Source organism: Sander vitreus, chromosome 6, assembly GCF_031162955.1.
Source record: "Sander vitreus isolate 19-12246 chromosome 6, sanVit1, whole genome shotgun sequence".
Lineage (NCBI taxonomy): Eukaryota > Metazoa > Chordata > Actinopteri > Perciformes > Percidae > Sander > Sander vitreus.
The window spans coordinates 25,574,312-25,596,180 of NC_135860.1; the positions used below are offsets into that span (position 1 = coordinate 25,574,312).

At 40.6% G+C, this 21,869-nt stretch overlaps 1 protein-coding gene across 2 annotated transcripts in view; it reads left to right on the forward strand.

The window, feature by feature from the left end:
• cep162 (centrosomal protein 162) overlaps window positions 1–21,869 on the forward strand; it is a 50,636-nt gene that overhangs the window by 22,175 nt on the left and 6,592 nt on the right. For both annotated transcript variants that reach the window (XM_078253582.1, XM_078253583.1), the window contains exons 14-26: window positions 689–855; window positions 2,590–2,724; window positions 4,016–4,147; window positions 8,330–8,442; window positions 10,330–10,429; window positions 10,525–10,651; window positions 11,342–11,505; window positions 12,933–13,037; window positions 13,149–13,385; window positions 15,231–15,467; window positions 19,166–19,484; window positions 20,783–20,915; window positions 21,518–21,659. In XM_078253582.1, the coding sequence (XP_078109708.1) occupies window positions 689–855; window positions 2,590–2,724; window positions 4,016–4,147; window positions 8,330–8,442; window positions 10,330–10,429; window positions 10,525–10,651; window positions 11,342–11,505; window positions 12,933–13,037; window positions 13,149–13,385; window positions 15,231–15,467; window positions 19,166–19,484; window positions 20,783–20,915; window positions 21,518–21,659 (2,111 nt within the window). The remainder of the gene's footprint in view (window positions 1–688; window positions 856–2,589; window positions 2,725–4,015; window positions 4,148–8,329; window positions 8,443–10,329; window positions 10,430–10,524; window positions 10,652–11,341; window positions 11,506–12,932; window positions 13,038–13,148; window positions 13,386–15,230; window positions 15,468–19,165; window positions 19,485–20,782; window positions 20,916–21,517; window positions 21,660–21,869) is intronic.

The window sequence follows — 21,869 nt, forward strand, 5'->3', positions numbered from 1 at the left end:
CCAATACAGCTTCTCATAGTTTTATTTTGTTTCTGTCGACTTTGAATGAAGTTTATTTTACGATGCTAACATTTATTTACATGGAGTCTGGTGGCTTTAGCGAACACAATTTCGCGGATGTTTTTATGTTTTAAAAAAAAGGATCTTACTCTTTAACAGAAAGGTCGACCTCCTTAGAAATCCTTTCCATAATGTTGTCAGACACTTAGAATATTAATCTGAGCCTGTCAGTGGCAAAACAAGCACTTTTGTAAAGGTAAATACAAGCTGCACAATTGCCCCATTAACTTACATTGTAGAAGGTTTCGCCTCTGCTGACTGCAGCGATCTTGCTTAACACTGGTTGAAAAAAAATGGTAGTTACCCTTTAAGTTTGGGTGGTGATGACGCAGTGGATATGACACATGCCTTTGGTGTGGGAGACCTGGGTTCAAATTCCACTGCGATACATCAACCAATGTGTCCCTGAGCAAGACACTTAACCCCTAGTTGCTCCAGAGGCGTGCGACCTCTGAAATATATAGCAATTGTAAGTTGCTTTGGATAAAAGAGTAATATAATGTAAAAGTTTGCCCAATTTCTAATTCCTTGCAGGACAATGGTTTGGAGGTGTGGAATCACTGTATCATGTTTGGAGCTGTGCGTTTGATATAAAGGTACTGAACACCTTGTATGTTTGTTTGAGTAGCAGAGATGGGTCTGAAGGCAAGCAGTGAGCTGGTGGCATCTGTTCAGTCCTTAGTGGCTGTCCTCCAACAGCAGATAGACACCAGCGGTCACCAGGATGCTACAGACACACAGGAAGTCAGAAGTCCTCAAGAAACCAGACCGACACAACATCTTCCATACAACAATGTAGGAAAACACTTAATATCCAGCTGACTTTTTGGTGTTTCAAGTTACAAGTGGTTGACACTTATCAGGCCCAGCAGATTTACTCATAATAACTCTCATCAGAGTTTTTTCCCTTACATCCGCTGTGGATAATGATAGTGTCCGGTCCTCTGGAGTCGGGGCAGACTTTATGTATTTTAGTACAATATGAGATCGTATTCTGAACATGCTGCCATGACAGTCTGTCTTTGAATTTCTGGAGAAACCAGACCCAAGTGACGCGTTTGTCCAATCAGCTGCTGGTTTTCATTTTTGGGCGACAATACAGATTAGTGCCGCCTGCTGTTATGGAGACGTATTATGTCACGGTGCTTTAGTGTGTCCCGAGGAAATGTTTTGAGCAACTCGGGGAGACTGATCAGTCCAACTGCCTTTTCTGCCGAGGGTCGGCCGTCTGGTCGGTGTGTCTGGGCCTTTAGGCTCACCTGGCAACATGGCATCACACATAATGGGGGGGGGAAATCAGGCCAATTCCAAAAGCTGGTCAGTCTGACGTGGTGTTGCCTGTGCTCATCACTATTCATGAGCTCGCCCAGTTGCGCTGGGTAAAGGATATTTATTATCATAAAACATTTTTTCGAACTGTATCCCCCCCACTTGTCATTTTTGAACGTGAACAGGGTCAAGTGGCAACAACTAACAATTATAATAGTGATAAAAATTAATTACTATATAATGACAATTTGGCATATCCAAACAACATCAACAGTTACCAGTCATACGCCTTAAAGGTGCCGTAGGTAGGATTGTGAAGATCCAGGACTTTGAACATCGACAACTTCTCAGTCTCCCCCCCCCCTTTCTGCTAAAGCCCAAAACGGTCTCTTAAGCCCCTCCCCCCACAAGGGAGAATGAATGTGTGAGCATGAGCAGTGATTGACACACAGTTAGACACCCCCCAGGGCCCTGAATGGAGCATCTGAACAGGGAGTGGTGGATTTGTGCAAATCACACTCCAGGCTGTAGGTGGTGCCAGAGGAGCCGGATTTTTTTTTAAATTACCTGCTTCATGTAGTTCTACTGGAACATTGGGTCAGTTTTAGCAAATATGACTTGTAATATGTTTTATAAGGCTTATCTACTGCACCTTTTAAAGCTTTAGTGCGTAACTTTTTGATATTAATAAACGTCTTACATTCAAGCCATTGCCAAATGAGTTGCTACAAAGTTAATTAAGACTATCAGCTCCACACAACTCTCTCTGTATTTCTCAGTATGGATATGTTCAGAAGATTGTGGCGTCCAGTGACTTTCCCGCGCAGAAGCTTGAGTGAAGATAACGCACTATAGCATTAAGACCTTAGCTAATGTCAGCAATTAATTGCGGTTAAATATAGAAACCGTGATTATGTAAACAAATTGACAATTAGACAATTATGTAATAATTGTTCCAGGCTGAGTGTCAAGGAATTGTTTCTAAGGGAATGGACAAGTAGCTGTTTGGAGGAGCATTTTAGAAAGGATCAGTTGTCAGTGTTTTCAGATGGGATTCCAGTAAGGGATCATGGTCAGTGTTGCAGTGCTAGTTAATGCTACTGGATAAAATATGAGGGAGAAAGTGTAACTCTGTCCATGTTAACAGTGTATACTGCTCTTCTTCTATGACCATTTGTTCTTACAAACTCTATTCTGTTAGGATTGATTCTCCACAGGACAATAAGGCATCTGATGTCAGTGTTGATGTGTGATTTGCAGAGGGAGGGGGACCGCTCTGTGGTGGAGGAGCTGAGAGTCCAGCTGGCTCAGAAAGAGAGGGAGCTGCAGGTGATGAAGGAAGGCGCAGAGGAGCTCAACTCACTCAGACAGCAGAACTACCTACTGCAAAGCAAGGTGCACAAACACACATGTATTTTATGCTTTGTAGCCATTTTTGTTGAATACATTTACTACTCACATTCACATGGGAGATTGAGGGTAGATCCTTAATCAGATCTGCTAGAATGGTCAACGTAGTTAGGTTTAGGCATGGGGAGTAGGGTTTGGTTATGGTAAGGGTGAGTATACCAGGGTAAGCCAATCAGAGGCAGAATAAGGCGGGCGATGATGCTCGTCCTTTGACTACTAGCGGATCCGATCTAGCATCCACCGTGATTGAAACCGGAGAGGGCTTCATAATGGCGTCATCATATCTTTCATGTCCAGCGCGAAGGCGCCACAAGTTGTCACGGAGCGGGGTCGTGAACCTCCGAACTTTTGTACCTCGGCGGGCGCTGCGCTTTCCGTTTCAACAACTTCATGTACAGACCACAGGGAGTCCAATGGCCTTAAATATGTGGTCAGAGAGACCACTCTGGGAAAAGAAAAGGCATCTTGCTTGAAGGTGTGGGAAAACACTAAATCACTTTGTCAAAGCTTAAAAATGGCCTCACGGAAAGAGTGTTCTTTACATTGAGAGGCAAACGGTAATTTAGACCTGGAGATAAGTGATAGTCACTTTAATAGTTATAATACACAAATTCAATGTTTGGCAGTATGTCCGTGTTTACCATGGATGTGTTTACTACTGTTGCCAGGCAGCCTGCTTTCCTTTACCTCTGCTCTCTACTTCTTCTCTACTACTTCTTGCTTATTCACAGGTTATTTTGTTTGTACGCCCCCTGGCGTTTCGGAGAATACTGCAACAAAACAATGTATGGGGCATAAACGTCTCAACAAACAACACATAGGGGGAAGCATTTCACCTCCTCCAGTACTTAATAAACTTTTGCAGGTGATGCTAAATTCTAAGAACAGCTCACTCTATTGGCTAACACACACAGGCCAGTGTAAGCAGGCATACTAACCAACCAGTAGTAAGCCACATTTGAGCAAAGCAGGCACTAAACCTTTTATAAAAGGTAGTAATGTTTCATTACAGTTCTTGTAAACATAAAAAGCCGTTCATTTTCTTTACAAAGGTGAAAGACACCAGCGATATACAGTATACAAATGCTGTGGTTCCAAAACAAATATAAAAATAGTGGAAACTAAAATGCCACTCTTCTGTTTTAGACATTAATTAAATTTGACAAATGATAGCCACATATCAAAGAAAAGGGAAACGTATGAAGGCAAGGATACTGCATGACACATGGGCGGTCCTTGTCAGAAACATAGAAGCTGTGTTTTTTTCTCTCCTCAGCTGCGAATAGCAGAAGAGGCCTGTCAGAAGAAGAGATGGGCCGAGGCCACGGACTCTGCTGCAGACGAAAAGCTCCGACAAATTGATAAAGAAATAAAAGAGCAGGAGACGCTCATAAAAGGTTACCAGCAGGTTTGTTTCCCTGAAATCTTATCTCCTAATGTTAAAAGTCATTCTAAAAAAGAATTCTTCTTTTATCAAAACCAAGCTTAAAGTGCCCATATTATGAAAAAATCGTTTTTTCTGGGATTTGGGGTGTTATTTTGTGTGTCTGGTGCTTCCACACGCATACAAACTTAGAAAAAAACCCATCCATGCTGTTTTGAGTGAGATACGGTTTCTGAATGTGTCCTGCCTTCAGTCTCCGGGTGAGCTGGTCATAATTGGCAGGGCTTTCTACGTCATCGACCGAAACGTTTGGTGTGTGCTAACCACTTAAGCGAATACCATATCCAGCTAGCTGTTTCTCCAACTTGGGTCAGTACAAGGCAGGATTAGCCGGGAGACTTCTTCTAAACGAGGGCGCTCTTCCAACTTTGCGTGGAATACCTGCAGACAAGGGATGTGTAAGTAGTTCTATAGTGTTGTAGCAGTGTTTTGCCATTGAGAACAAGGTGGCTAACTGCTAGCAGTGCTAGCTTCTAGCTAGTAGTCCTTACCTAGCTACTGCGCATGTGCGACTCCCAATAAAGATGGGATAGAAGTGAAATGCCTCACACTGTAGCTAAAACACACAGGGTGAAAAGAGGAGCTGCAGCAATGTGCAGTACAACAAAAATATGGTGTTTTCTGAAAATTAAACCACATAGACCTATTCTGGTACAACCTCAAAATACAATTATGAACCTGAAAATGAGCATGAACATATGACAAGGACTCATTTTAATTCAGGTTCAGTTCAATTTTATTTATAGTATCAAATCATAACGAGGTATCTCAAGACTTTACATATAGAGTAGGTCTAGACTAGGGCTGCACAATCAAATTTTAATCACGATCACGATTTTGGCTTCCCACGATCAAATTCACGTGATCGAGCGATATTTAATATGCTTCATTCCGTTCATAGAACGCTCTGTATCAAAGTTTTTTTTTTTTTCTAAAGCTCCGTAAACCACTCTCTGATCACGTGCCTCCTTGAGCCAGTCAGAGTTGTTCCCTGCACCGCGCTGCTTAGTTTAGATGTAGACAGCGTTTATATACAGTCTATGGTAGACAGTCACAGAGGACAGAGTAACGTGAGCAAAATTCCACAGCAGATCATAAGTCGTCACGAGGTTTACCAGTTTACCAGTAAACGCAACATTTTGTCCCGTCTGTGTTGTTTTTCAGACAACAGCAGTGACCAGTGCTAGTTTGAGTCTTTTAGCTCATAGCTTTAGCGGCAGACTGTTGTATGTCCCGCTGTTGGAATCCTCTACAGTGAAATACAGTCAAACTACACCGTTTAGCTGTCAGCATTTTAGCCGTGTTTAATCCAGTTACTGCTGTAGCTAACGGTAGGCTAACGTTACCTGCTGTGCAACGTGTTATTAGTGTTTACTAGCGTGACATGCAGTGATGTTTCTGTTGCCTGTAACGTCTGTTTTGGAGCATCAGAGCGCAACGCAGACATTTAAGTGGCACCGTAATCCGCGTTGCTATTTCGTCCGGTAGATGCCCTATTGGCAGTTCCAAACATGCTTCCAACCGCTTTCCAAACATGCGCGTTTGCCGTGAAAAGATACAGGAAACACAGTTTTCTGTTCACGTTAACGGCGCATGTTAAAATCCGTCACACAACGGCTGAAATGGCATACTCCTTCATATTATCCTTCAACAAAGGAGGAATGTAGCACAATATGGATGTATTGGCTGGAATGTAGCACAATATGGATGTGAAAGCAGTTATAATTAGCCTATGGGACAATACAATTTGTTTTGATTAAAATCAACAAATAATCGTGATAATTAATCGTGATCAATATATTGATCAAAATAATCGTGATTATCATTTTGGCCATAATTGTGCAGCCCTAGTCTAGACCACACTCTATAATTTACAAAGACCCAAAAATTCCCCCAAGAGCAAGCATTTAGTGCGGAAAAACCTCGGACAGGCTCTTGTTGAGCGGGCGTCTGCCGGTGCTGGTTAAGACACAAAGACACTGATACAGATATACAGATATAGAGAAACATGATTCATGATAATATAGCAGTTGGCACGATGAACAAAGGCAATTATAAAAACAAAAAAGATAATGGAACTATGACTAGAAATAATAGTTGTAGCAGTTCAGGGCGTAGCGGGGCTTAGCAAGCAGGACATTTCCTACTCTGAAACGCTTAAATCATCTATAATAATGAACAATAAATAAGGGCCCAGACTGAAACAACACTGCATTGGTGTCAGTGTGATGCTACATGTTTCGTGAGATGATGAAATAGGAAGTCCAGTTTAAATAATAACAGTGACAGCTATTTTCTCCTCCGTCGCAAAGATTGTGAGCCAAACAGTAGGGCTGTGTCCAAAAATCACTCCAAATGGTTTGTACCCTACTAAATCCCATAATGCACTGCTCCACATTTTGATAGATGCAAACATTTCAGCAAGGCTGACACCACAGCTGTCAGTGACGACACAAAATTATGGTTGTATAAGAGTCCAAAATCTACATTTTCTGCTCACTATAGAGTCATGTATCAAGTGTCTGTTATACGTATAGGGAGTAGTCAATGTGTGAACGAAGGAGGGAATTCGGTCACAGCCTAGAATGACCTTGTGCGCCTGGATTGTGCACATGCACACAGTCTGCTGGCCAAAGCAGTGTGTTGGCAGATAATGTCACATTCCATTGGGGTAAAACCTTTTGACTACCTTTTTTTTTTTTCTTCCTGCAGCCCTCTACAGCTGCACCGCCATTGTGTCGGTTCAGCAGTCTTAATTAAATACATTTTAATCAGAAAAGATTTATTGCCAGGTAAAGTAGCACTTATTAGGAATTTGCATTGGTTTGTTGCATACATATGAACATATTTAAATGTCCATATGAAATAAACAAACAATAAATACAGAAACAAATAACACAAACATATAACTAAATAACTAGGCTGTCTAATCGCTTTTTAATCGTATTAATCGCATGCCACCATTTATTAATTTAATTTCACTTCACTCGGCTTTGTGTCGTGCCTACTATTTTGCCGTACTTCCTCGTAACACATCCTGCTGCTGCAGGAATAGCAACGCGGATTTCGGTGCCTCACTCTGATGCTCTGAAACAGATGTTACAGGCAACACAAACACCGCTGCACGTGACGCTAGTTAACACTATACTCGACAGCAGCTAACGTTAGCCTACCGCTAGCTAGTAGCTGGATTAAACACGGTTAAAATGCTGACAGCTAACGCTAAACGGTGTAAAGTGTGACTGTATTTCACTGTAGAGGATTCCGACACCGGGATGTAACAATCTGCAGCTGCTGTTGTCGGAAAAACACAGACTGTGCGTTCAATGAAACTGGTAATTTACAGCCTTATTGTGCATTCAAAGTTGTTGTTAAATGCCCTTTTCCCATCTGGTGGTTGTTTTTGTCATTCAACAGCTATTTCGTAGTGAAATAAGTTATAGTTATAGTGATTACATTATTATTAAACATTTTAATTTTGACGATATGGCCTTAGCAATAAACAAGCCATTCTTTAATGTCACCAACTGTTTAGTGCCCTTCTTTTTTGTAACTTTCTTAAGTAAGAAGTACTTAAGTATCGGTTCAGGCACCGTTAAGGCACCGGTACCGTTTTAAAAGTACCGCTTTAGCACCGGTATCCAAACCAAACAATACCCAACCCTAATATTGACTCTAGATTCGAATGTGTGACTAGATTAAATATATAATAAACAAATACAAATCTTAAAATCAAGTTCATAAAGTCACTTTCTTTGCATTCATTTGATTCCCAATCAAGATCCACTGGTAAGAATTGCTTTCCATTGTTAATATGTACTTAAAAACTGTTCTGAAATGCAAAATAATAGAATTTTAATCATGTGATAAAACACGCGATTAACTATAGAGATTCAACGATTAATCGCGATTAAGAAAATGTAATCGTTTGACAACCCTATAAATAACATTAGGAAATAAAAACGAGGCTGCATGGATTAGTGAAATAAATGAGGGGGCTGCCATCACAAAAGTCATCACTGTCCACTGCATGATGTGTAGTTCTCTTTTTTATTACCTTTTTCTCTCCCCTTTTTTGCTTTGTTTTCTCTTGTGTTTTGGATATATGTGCTATTGAACTGCACTAAAACTAAGGCTGTTTTACAGGAGAATGAGAAGCTATATGTACAGATAAAGGCTCAGCAGGTTAAGAGTAAAGCCAACGAGGAGGCCATGTTCAATGAAAACCAGAGGCTGCTGAGTGAGCTGGCTTTCACAAGGTGGGTTCAGTAAAGCTTTGTCTTAAGGCTCTGACACACCAACCCGATTATCGGCCGTCGGACAGTCTGGCGAGGTCGGTGACACGAGTCTGTTCGGCGTGTTCCGTGAGCCGTCGGCCTTCATTTTGGCCGATTTGACTTGTTGAATCAGCCAGCGGGCAGTCCGACTCAATGAACAATCTGATTGGTGGAGTGCTAGCCCTTGACTAGCGAATCAGTGCATGAGAAAACCGGAGCCGACGACGCCAGTATCTTCTTATTACTAGCCATCGTATTTTCTTCCGTTAAGCGAGTAATGACAACAACGATCCTTCTTGACTACTATCAACACTCTCTGATGAAAACAATGACTGACGACAGTGTGCTCTGTGTTTACTAGGTCTAGAGAGGTGTTCCGTCATTTCCGTTTTTAATTTTTTTGGCGACAATGCAGATTAGCGCCGCCTGCTGTTATGGAGACGTGTTATGTCTCGCGCCACTCACAGAACGTACGCTCAAGTCGGCATCGCTTCGGTGTGTTTTTTTGACCTCGGGGAGCCGACTGATCAGTCCGACTGCCTTTTCTGCCGACGGTCGGCCGTCGGGTTGGTGTGTCAGAGCCTTTAGGGTATTTTCACACCTATAGTTCGTTTGCTTTGGTCCGAATCAGTTGATGAGTTTGTAAACTTGTAGTGATTTCCTCTTAGTTTGGTTTCATTTCACACCTAGAAAAATCCAAGCTTACCAAAATACGTCCTTACAAATCACGCAAGAACGTTCACTCCCCTTATTGGTCAGATGTGTCTGGGCGGGAGCAAGAAAGTAAATACAGGAAGAAGGTCCTGTGTTCTGGACTAGTGCATATTTCTTGCATCTCCATGGTCAAACCAGCTCATTTCATTTAAATAATCAGACATTGTTTCGCGAGCGACGTTACTACGTGTGCTCTGGTCACCGAGACTTTGCTCTGCTCTGCCGGTGTCTGTCTCCAACTTCGGCTGGTTTGACCACGGAGATGCGAGTGACGGACGACGAGCTTGACTGCTTTCTATTTTTGTGAGAGAAACATTGCAAGGTGCTACAGTTTGCTGCTCTGCCCCATCACAGATTGCTAAGCACACCTGACTATAGGAGACATTAGCTCAGACTTGTGGAGTATATATAGTTGGGGCGGTTCGAGGTAGGATCACGTTCTCACCACAAACGAACCGCTCCAGAGTTGGATTGAAAGCGTACTGAGACCAGCTCATCAAGCAGGTCTCGGTACGCTTGTTTGGTGTGCCCCCGGGTTCGATTGCTGCGTTCTCACCTGCGCAAACAAAAGAAAGCTGTGACCAATTTGTGAATCCATTTCTTGTTCGTGTCTTCCAAATATGAATGTCTGTTTAAAATGAATGTTTGCCTACTTATGAAACCTCACATCATTATAGGGCTGCACAATATATCGTTTTTGTATCGTCATCGCAATATCAACTGACGCATTAAACACATCACGATAGGCTGCGACACATCGCAAAAGACACTAGTTATTTAGTTAGTTATTTAACTGCACTTTAAAATGTAAAAGTTCTTTTTTTTCAGTGTTTCCTTTTATATTCAATTCAATGCTCAATTTGTTCAATAAAAGAATGTTGGAAATGATTTCCTTTCATTTGTTTTAAATTCATGAAGCATTAGTTGTAGTTTTAGCAGAATACTGAAATCAGCAGAAATGCAGGACTGAGTACAGTTTAATATCTGTTTTATCGCAAGTAATATCATTATGGTGATATTCAACATCTTTATCGCATATTGCATATTTTCCTCATAATGGTGCAGCCCTACATCATTACCTTTTTGAAATGTATTTTTGCAGAAATTGTTTGTTAAATGTTTGTATTTTCTTTGGCATTTTTCCCTCTTCACCAGGGAGCAGCTGAATAAAACCTCAAGGTCTGTGGGAAATGTCTGCTTAATGGATCACACTCAACACATTACAGACTTGTTAGTCCAAATAAATACACTTCAGGTAAGTATCACAATCACTAAAACACTGTTTTCTTAAGTTCGACTAGAGTTCTGTTTCAGCCCCCTCAGTTACCAAAGATATGTTTCTGTGTGCAGAGGAATGAGGCCAAGCTGTCTGAGAACATTCATACACTGAAGCAAGAAAAGCAAGCTCTTACGGTAGACCTGCAGCTAATGAAAAAAGAGAGTGAGCTAGCCAAAGCTCAGGCCATGTCTGCCTCAGGTAAAACGGAATTCAGAACAGTGCTAGTGGGGGAATTTAAATCATTTCTTTGGCAAGTCTTTTATAGTATGTCTTTTAATGAATGTATGTATGTACGTACGTACGTACGTACGTATGTACGTACGTACGTACCACTCCATTATAGACAGAATATCAGCTACATTGTTAATTTATTATGTGCTTACATAATTGCAAATGGGTTCTCCAATGTTTTCTCAGTTAGCTTTTAAAATGATATCACATTAATAAACACAATGTGCCTTTGGAACATTGGATGAATGGTTGCTGATAATGGGCAACATAGATATTAAAGGCATTAAAGATCAGCCACCCACTCAGATCAGCTGGTATTTTGTCTGTAATGGAGTAGAATGGAAATTTCTAACTGACCCCAAACTTTTGACCGGTAGTGTATGTATGTATATGTTTATTTATTTAATAGTGGATTACAAAGCTGTTCACATTCTCAGGGATGATGTAGCCCACTGCACATTGTTGTGTGTTTGTATATGAAGTATTAATAGTTTTTTATATTTATATCAATATTTATAATTTTATCTTTATGACTGTTTTGTGTATATGCACCTTGACCACCCGGATTTCCCCATTTTGGGATAATAATGTTTACCTTGACCTTGATAAGTGATCTTTGGTTTTTCTGATAATGTGTCTCCATTCTGAATGTGTCAGGCGACAAGACTTTTGAGATGCGTGTATTGGAGAATAAGCACAGAGAAGAAGTGGACGTCCTGAAGAAGAAGCTGCAGTGGTTTGCTGAGAACCAGGAGCTGCTGGACAGAGATGCTGGCAGACTGAAGGTTGCTACAGCTGAGATACACCAACTCAAAGAGCAGGTCAGGCTCATTTACCTTCAGTATCTATATATAGTAATCTACACAAAGTCCTCCTCGCCTTGTGTTTTTTTCCTTGCAGTAACACATTAATTATAGCATTTATGTACTTCAAAACACCACTTCATTTGGAGACATACTGTATATGTATGAAGTATTCCAGCCCCTTAGTCTCGCATTGCCAGACCTTACTCCAGTGCTGTCAGCATAGGAACTGTTATTATAAAGAACACTATAGACTTTTTTTGTAACTGTAACAAATGTAGTTTATCACTCTGCCCTTAGATTTGTATCTGCTGATGGATTCAGAACCCACCACCATCTCCTTTATCAAAATGTAGGCTGGACTTCTTTGGCTCTAAGAAGGGAGCAACACTGCATTTTATATATTTACAAAGCCTTGCTTAAAAAAGTGCCCGTATATTTAACAAGCTTGCTGAATTTTAAATCCTATCACTATGGCACTTGCACTACTGATTCCTTGGTCCTTAATATTCCATTTGTTAGGACAGAATTAGGTTAAACTGCATTTGAGTATTATGCTCCATATGGAATAACCTGCAGATTCTACTGAAATTGAACAGCCTGATTCCATTTAATCACTTTAAATGTCTTCTTTATGAGTCTATGTAATCTGAATGTACATCTGCAATTTGAGTTGTTTAACATTCTGTAATTGGTTTATGTGTGTACTGTGTATTGCAAAGGTATATTATATATTAATTACAATGTTCAGTAATCTTTTTGCATGTATTGTAATTTTATATGGCACATTATCAGGGCGTCATTGGAAATGAGAGCTGGCTTTCAGTTGGCCCTGAATAAATAAAGGTGATATATAATGCTGGATAATTTAAGGGACCTAAATTGCCCCCCACCAGGCCTAAGCCACTGGGAATATTTTTTTTATGTACTTTTAAGATGTTTTTTAAACTACAGTTGACGTTACAGTGGGGCAGCTCGGTTGGAAACATAGACGTAGTCATATTTTCAAATCTCCAGTTAGCTTTTAGCACTGACTTAATGTAGGATAAAGTATAGAATCTGTCTTATAGCTTTTTAAAATTCTCAATTAAACGATTCCGTCTATTATTCTGTTATCACAGAAACTTTTGGGCTCTACATTAATGCTGCCATCAGTCTGGGACTGGCCCTAGCCGAAAAAAAGACACTTGCCACTGGGCTAAACAACTTTTCTGGGGAAAATACCATCTCCTGGATATATAAGAAGTACAACAAAAACAGAGCTTTTTGTGAGATCTGAACACTAATGTTTAGTGTGCCTGCCGTGTGTGTGTGTGTGTGTGTGTGAACTGAGTTCTTGCTGTATCAGCTGTGACGTGGGACGGAAAGTGTGCTGAAAGCCAGTTACAGTTGAACAGTTTTGTGTTGCTTACTGTGTTGGAAATGACAGCATGTCTCCATTTCAGGTAGAAAAACTGAAAATGGATGTGGGCAAAAGAAGCAGTGAGCAGCAGAGAAAGACCAAGGAGAAAACAGTGGACACTAAGAGGATGCAGGACCTTCAGCGACAGGTTTCTCACACAACTCAACAAGCCAGCTAATCAAAATTGTTACACTACCTCCCTTACCCTCTCAGTTTACATCTCTTCATTGTTCATCAAGAGTCTTTCTCTCTTTACCAGGTGAAGGAGCTGGAGCAGATACTGAGACATAGAAACCCAAACTCCCTTCCGGCTCTGATCTACGCTGCAGCCGCGACTGGCGATCAGGGGGATGTGGCTGCCAATACGGCCCCCCCCAGCAGGATCAACGCCCTGCTGGAGCGCAGAATTCAGCGTCTGGAGGCGGAGCTGGAGAGTCACGATGAGGAGGCCAAGCGTAGCCTGCGGGCCATGGAACAACAGTTCCACAGGATCAAGGTACAAGTCAAAACATACTGTAATAACTCCTGCATGATGTCGTAGCCTTTCAGTGTCAACAATTAAAATTATAGTCAAATATATTATTATTATTATTATTATTATTATTATTAAAAGCACTTTTTCTTCTAAAACTGCTCAAGTAAGCTGTAGCAACACAGAGTTACAATTTAATAACCAGGCCTGTATTTGTTAAACTGATACTTAAGAATGCCCCAAAGAGCTAACTTAGGAGTAACAAAATTCTTCACTTAGCATGAGCAATGTGACACATTTACTAAGAGATTTACTCCTATAGACCTTTTTCACAGCAGACATGTTGACATGTCATAGTAGGAAAAGCACAGGTGTGTTCAAAACCATTAATGATGGCTGCATTCCACTTAGGAGAGGCCCTGGTATTGTGCATGCTGACTCACTGAAATAGCTTACTGGGACACTTGATGGAATTGAGCCATCGTTAAGGTTATCAATTTCAGCTGTGCTTTTCCTACTATGACAAGTCAAAATGTCTGCTGTGAAAAAAGGTACATTGACAGTAGGGATGTCCCGATCCCAATCGCAAGTGTCAGCTCGGAGCCGATATGGGCATTTTTTTAACTGATCAGGGATCAGCATTCACCCCGATTACCTTACTCCGATCTTTGACACCAGCTTGTAGTGATCGGTGTGTGCTAGGCACGGAAGTAAGCATCACCGGTCTGCGTACAGTAAAGGCAATGAGTCTGTGTTACCTTATTTGACAGAAATCTATGCATATACCTGTTATTTCTGGCTAAAACTTCTTTGGGGGGGTGGGGGGGTGCCAAAAGATTCCTCTATGCAGGAAAAACTCTGATACCTACCAGCCCACTGTCTTTACATCGGATGGTCCTGTGCAACAAACCATCTGGCGTGTCAGGTTAGAAAAGCGTTCCCTTAAGGAAAAAGTTTGGGAACCACTGTGCTACACCATCACAGCTCATCGCCGCCCGCTGTACTCTGTTTACATTTGTCTGTTGCTTAGCGCTACGTCACATGTCTCATTGCTCTGATTGTTTTTTGGTCTATTCAATTGCATCAGGAGCCATTTTGGTCTACGGCCGTTGATACCGACCCTTGGAAATAGAAAATGAACTGAGAGACTTTACACTAACTAGCATTTGCTATTTGGTCTGCCAATGTCAGGCTAAAAAACAAACAACCAAAATATCACAGACATGCATGTCTACATTGCAGAGCTCTTACATAGACAGACATACATAACATCAAAGTGTTATCTGTCAACAATAATTAATACTTTCCAAACTATTAAAAAAACTAAACAAAGACCTACAATTCACAGTGTTGTTTGCTGCTTTGCGTCTGTAATAAGTTTACCAACCTATGCATTGCATTCTGTGTCATTGAATTACTTGATTTGATCTTTTTAGCTCTGCTCTGTTATAGTAATAGGGACCTGGATAAGAAACACAAGAAAATTGCAAATGATTTGCTGAAGAAGTGTAAATGAACACATAAATGTATGAAAAAACGGTTTTCTCCTGACTTGAGTGAAACTGTTAAAAGTTACATAAGAGTGAATTCTGACTGTATGTCAGTGTGTCAAAAAGGCATTTGTCTTTGGCTTTAACAATCAATTGTGTGCCTGAATATATTTTGGTTGTAGAAGAAGATTGGATCAAAGGATTTTAATTATCAGATTGAAGTACACCAAGAGCAAACACACATTGTGATTAACTGGATCGAAATGTTAATGCAAAAGAAAATACTTTGCAAATTGATTTATGAAATGAACAAGCAGAAATGCTTGAGAAATAAAGAAAATGGGAAATTTCAACATGTGTGTCTGTGTGCACCGTTTAGCTCCGCTATGAGCAGCAGATCTCCGAGCTGGAGACGCAGCTGGAACAGAAACAGCAGCTGGAAGCGGCACACTCAGCAGCTTGGACCGAGCGGCCACGGGTGTCACAGGGTCCAACCCTGGAGGAAGAGCTGCAGCGTGTGAAGGAAAGCCATCAGGAGAAAGAAAAGTCCCTCCAGGACCAGATTGAGTCCCTCCAGGAGCAGCTCAAACACAAGGCTAGCACAGGAGCTACCCAGGTCATTAACATGCAAAAACACCTGTCTTAGCTTTAGCCTCACTAGCTATGTTTCCATCCACTTGTCCATCGAATTATCCGAAGTTCGCTAAAAACATTAATGCGAATAAAGCCGGTGAAAGTGTGTTTCCATCCAGCGGCTTTAAAGCGAATAAAAACCTGTGCGCAATGACATCACATGCTGTTTTGCGGTCAAATTGGCATATTGACTACATTTGAGACATTTTAAGGTGTTACCATTCCATTTTCTTACTTAATCGCCCAACATTCAAGCAAACATTTGCAAAACAAAGTTTTGCTAGCCATAATGGATGGCCCTGTCTACCTACAAATGATTCATATTGCACAAGTTGTAATAATGCTTATGTACCAGCTGATAGCGACATATAAGACAACAACGAAGCTATCAAAACATCACTATGATGATGCAGATGCACTTAAATGCCAGATGAGATCTAAAACAGCTGTTATATTTTGCTCCTAATTTAATTTTAAAAGTCTCTCTTCTCCTCGGAAATATGTGGCGGAAATGACCTAAAAACTTCTTCTTTGTAGTATGGCGGGTTGCAACCAACCCGCCAATTGGTTTATTCGTCAAATAATGTTTCCGTCAGCGTTTATCGCATAAGCCGAGGGCTGAAGCAGGAAAAAAAGGGTTCTGGACCCAAAACGCACAACATTACAGGGCAGATGCAGCTGTAGAAATATTTTAATGGTAAAAATACAGGCTTACGTGAATCCTGAAGAAGAAATCTAAACAGAGGTAGACCACAAGCCGGAAACACTCAACCATAGATGACGAGGACATGGCAAAGACAAAAAGCAATTAGTTATAAGGTGTATTCCGACACCTACTGTATGGGAGTATGTAAAATGAGATATTTTGTCCCTGGACTACTTTACATCATTAGATATGTAAAGGACTACTTTATTTAATAATCAGAACAAATCAAAACAACACAAACACAACATAACTCACTAAATTCTATGATATAATCCTATCTCCTTCAAATATTCCACAACTGCTTTCGGTGGGTCCTGTACCCCGCCTCCTGTTGTTCCCAGAATACCCACAAGGTTCCACAACAAAGACTGAACAGAACAGAGGAATTATATACAGGCGCAAATGAGCAAGGAGGGAGCGAACAGGTGAAACCTATCAGGGCGGGGCAGACAGTCACAAAGGCAGGACAACACACAAGGCACGAAGTCAAACAAGACATGACACAGGGGAAGTAACGTTACAAAATAAAACCGGAAACTAAGGCAAAAAAACAACATACATAAGGATAGAACCGGGAAACCAAAACAGAACACGGAATAAAAGAACCCTGAACAAGGAATGAGAATACAGCAGGAAACAGTTAACAAACAGGGAATGAATTAAACAAAATAAAACAGGAAAAACCACAGCTGAAAATCACAACCCCAACACGTACCCCTTCATCAATTCCCAATGTATGTTCTAAATCTATAACACTATTCACTGGATATTATGTTAATTATTTCATACAATTGAACTGTCAATATTAAGGTTGCGTTGGTCAGCAGTCGTACTACTACAAGACTTCTAGGCTACTACTACTTGGAGTGAAGCTGAATGTTTCAACCCTATATCCATTAAGGTTACTTTAAGCCAGGGATGTCAAACTCAATTTCACTAGGGGCCACATTGGTAAATGAGAATCACATCAAGGGCCAGGCATGTAAAGTTTATTGACATGCTTTTATTTTATCGGGGAAAAGTCAAATATCTTAGACTGTGTTATTGCATGTCTCATATAGCTTTTTCACTTACAGTTTGGTCGACATAAAGCCCCAAAAAAGTCAGCAAAACGTTCCTTAGCCATCGTAGAGTTTAGTAAATCAAGCAAAACAAAGATTAGATTTTTACAACCTTTTTCACAGCCTGAATATGAAAACTCTCGGGTTCTGTGGGAATTTCTCAAAGAGTCTCAAAGTCGGCAAATCTGCCAAATTCTCCTCCGAGTTTCACGTAATTACAGTTTGATAAACAGTTTCCAGTCTTTTTGGTTTGGTGCACAACTAGGCGGGCCAAAATGGATCGTGAACCTAAAGTGTTATGCGGGCCAGATCACAATTTGTGAAGGGCTTTAAGCCATTGCTTTTAGCTAACTATTCCAACTTTTAGCTACTTTTTCCATTACTTTGCTAATCATTTGAACTGTATGGTCATTACTTTTAGCTAGATATTTCTACCATTTAGTCATTACTTTTAGCTAAACTTCTGCGCTTGCTTGCTTACTAGCCTTTACACACTCTTAAATAGCTGCAACAGGTAGTTGTCAGGCGTTAGTTTACTTAAACTTACTTTTATTTTTATTTTTTCAAATAAGTTGAGATACTCTACTGATTAGTCCTTCGAGTAATCGGATAAGAAATACTTTTCTTTTATTAAAGAGCAATAATAAACAATAGTTTGGTTAAATTTTTGGAAAAAGCTACATTTTTGTTGCCTACATTGCTTACAATATCATCTCTCAAAAAACTAAACATTGAAGTGCATTTAAGTGCCATATTACATTGTAAATCTTTAAAGAAAACATTTTCTGAAATGACATCAACCTCACACTAAGGCATACATTAAACATATATAAACATGACCTTAAGTTGTGCAACTTAACTTTCAGAACTACAATTCCATCCTGAGACTGATCTGTATATAGGCCTATATGTAAATATATGTATATGTAAATAATAATTATACTCAATCTATTTTAATTTATATATAATATATCAATTAAAATAGATTGAGCTCTGTTACACTTATGCTAGTAGATCGTTTCTCCGTGAAGCGAGAGAGTGAGAGAAAATGGTGCGCAACAATCAGCTGTTTCTCCGACGGTATAGTCAACAAGTCGGCTCTTTAGATCAAATTGTGGTCACTGCTACGTATTTTCTTGTCTTTGTTTTTGGTAGTTGGTGTGTTTGGTGTAGTTTCAGCGTCCATACAACTCCGTGATTTACTTTAGTCGGGTCCGCTTCGTGGAATGGATGAGAAATGTTTTCTGTTGAGATGCTGAAGCATTGACGTCGTGCTATTATTGCGGTAAGCTAGTTCGGTTTTTCAGTAGACACACTGTACAGAGTTCTCGTTTTAACTACGTTTGAACCGATTCCAAACTTTGGACACTTTCTGTCGTTTTCTCTAGCCTGTCTATCCTCTTAGCCCCTCACTATTTACGCTCTGGCATGTGCCGCCCGCAGACTTAGCAGCGTCTGGTGTGCGACAATAATAAGGATCTGTGTGGAAACGCCGTCCGTCAGCAATACAACGTTGGTAACATTGATTTAACGAAGCTTCGAGGCAAATCATTTTGCATCGAGGATTTTTTGTGTATTCGAGGAATCGTTTCAGCCCTACTGTCTGGATTTACCCTGAAGAGAGCTGAGGAGCAGTTAACCATAGTCCTTAGAAATCCACCAGAGTTTAGAATGCCAACACAAAGAAAGAGGAAGGTGACGGACATTCTGCCGAAAATGAGGGACATCCGTCGGAAATTCCGGCAGCACCTGAACAATCCCTGAAATGAAACGTCGTCGATATAGACTAGCGGAAATGTGCCACAAAACTTACAGAAATATGAGAGCCTTTGCTCTGGATGTTGGACAACCCTGATTTAAGATATTGGTTTATATGTGATTAGGCAAAAACAATGATCTTACTTGCTTTTACAGGCCCAACCAAGTCCAGGCCGACACCAGCGTCAGGCCGAGGCAGCGTTTGGCGCCCGGATAGAGCGGCTGAACAAAGACCTCGCCTCCAAGACAAAGACTATTCAGGAGCTGTGCAGCACTGTGGAGAGACTGAAGAAGGAGAGGAAGAGCACGCTGTCCGTCCCCAACCCACGCACAGAAACCCGTTCGGCGGAGACGAAGCGACAACCAGGCTCAGCCAAAACACTCTGTCCCGCTGCTGCCGGAGAGACACATGGAGGGGAAGAAACCTTTCCCGCTGCTCATTATGAGAAGACCTACCAGCCCACTGTCTTTACAGGTATGGCGGTGGACGTTCTGTTCTGGGTGACTTTCCTCTGTGTGCGTAGATGAATATTAGAATATGTTGAATATGCCCTAACTAGAGATGTTTCGGTATTGCTCCGATACTGCCTAAAATGCTGGCATCGGTATCGGGAAGTACTGGAGTTTATGCACTGATCCAATACCACGTAATAAAGCCCTAAAGAAAATCTAGTAGTTTATTTATGTTCTTTTTCCGTTATAACTGAATAAAAAAATAAAGTTCTGTGGCATTCATTGTTCATGTTTCACAAAGAGTTTAACCTGAGCCAGACCGACAACAAAGATAGAAATCATATCACATCCATACAGGGGTAGTAGTATACAGTTGTTAAAACATAATAAAATATATGACACACTGGTATCGGATCAGTACTCGGTATCGGCCGATACACAAGTTCAGGTATCGTAATCGGTATCGGGAAGCAAAAAATGGTATCGGACCATCTCTATCCCTAACAGCTTTTATTGCTCTCAACAGCTGTGTCTTTTCTAATCTTAAAACTCTATGCTCTATACTGTTTTACCTTGTAACATGTTCTGCTTTGTACTTTGTTTCGTTGGTAATCTTTTTGGTGCCGTGATTTGTGTTGTTTTGTGCTAAGTTCTGCTCTGCTTGTGTTGTCTTTCTTTCTTGTTTATTTGTATTTGATAAAGCTATTTTAACATCGAGGCAAGGGCAAAAATAGACAGATGTAAAATAGCCTTTTTTGGCTAATTCTGCCTCTTTTTTTTCATGTATAATCATGTGTTTTATTAATTTGCACTGTCCCCTAAATAAACTGAACTGATATAAGCATGTGATGCCTATGTACTGTACTCAGCCTGAGGGAGCCTTTGCTAGGCCGTGCCATAGCTGGAGGCATTAGCAACGATTGAATACTAGGAGAAGTCGAGAATGAATTGCATTTTCTTTTGTAATGTCCTCATTGTCATAAGTTAAGAGGCTCTAACTTAAAAAGAAATGTCAGTTCAAAATCTAGAAATGTTTTGGTGTGCTAATGATGACACAATGGAGCGGTTGTTTCAATTGAATGTACACACAGTAAGCTGCCGACCTTTGTCTCTAAAGCATGGGAAAAAACGACAAGAAGGCTTATTTGTTTAATATATGTAACTTTTTTTGCTATTCCGGTAACTGGTCCCTTGCTGTAAATGATGGTGTCTTGTAAGCCTATGTCGGCTGGGCATATTTTCTTCTATGCATGACACAATGATAAAATATGAATTCCTATCCATTCACTAGATTTTATAATTGTTGCATGTTTTTGACAGGCAGCCATATCTCCGAGGTTCTGCAGGAGAACGAGGCTCTGAAGCAGCGTCTGGAGCTGCTGGAGCTGCGGAGTGAGCAGCAGAGGGAGGCGCTGAAAGCTGATGCTGTACATGCCACGGAGGAGCTGTGCAGGTCTGTGTGGCAGTGTGAACACATTAACTAGAACTGTTACAATTCCAACATTTTGCTGTACAATTAATTGTCTCAGAAATTATTGCAATTAACAATGTAACTGTCTCTCTCTGTCAAATTTAAAAAATATTACTTTTTTAAACAAAGTTAAAATAAAAGAAATTCCAGGACACATGTTTTTATGTCACTGTCATGTGACCCAGAGAATGTACTAGTAACACAGGTACACAGCCTATGAAGTAAACCACGCCATTATTATATCTTATTATCATAAAACATGTTTTTAACTACCCCCCCCCCCATACTTTTTATTGTTATGAACGTTTATAGGGTCAAGTGCCATCAGCTAGCATAGTTTAGCTCAACAGTCCGAACAATAATCACTTATTTAACACACAACTTGGAATATCTAAACAAAATCAACAATTACCAGTCATACGCCTTAAGACCTTAGCTAATGTTAGCAATTAATTATGGTTAAACAAAGAAAGCGAGGTTATGTAAAGAAATTGACAATTATGTAATAATTGTTGCAGGCCTATCATTAGCTGACATTTTCTGCAGATCATGGATGTGCTGCATTTCATGTGATGTGTTATTAGGCTAAAGGAGCACTCTGCAGAGCAGCTGTCCTCCATGAAAGCAGAGCACCTCAGGGTGTTAGACCAGCTGCGGGCCACCCATGCCCTGGAACACTCGTCCTCAAAGGTTGCTGAGCTGGCCAATAAGCTCAACACTCAAGAGGTATTGGCTCACTAAACCAGTGTTTTCCCTAGGTTTGTGGAAGACTTACGTGCACATATTTAGTGGGGGGTTTAGGGGTGCTCCCTCCAGAAAATGTGACATTTTTCAATGAAAAACATATGCAATTTCTAATTATTTGGGACATTTATTATGACCATATCTGTCTCTAAAATGTTGGAAAACTTAGAGCAGATCATAAATAAATAAATA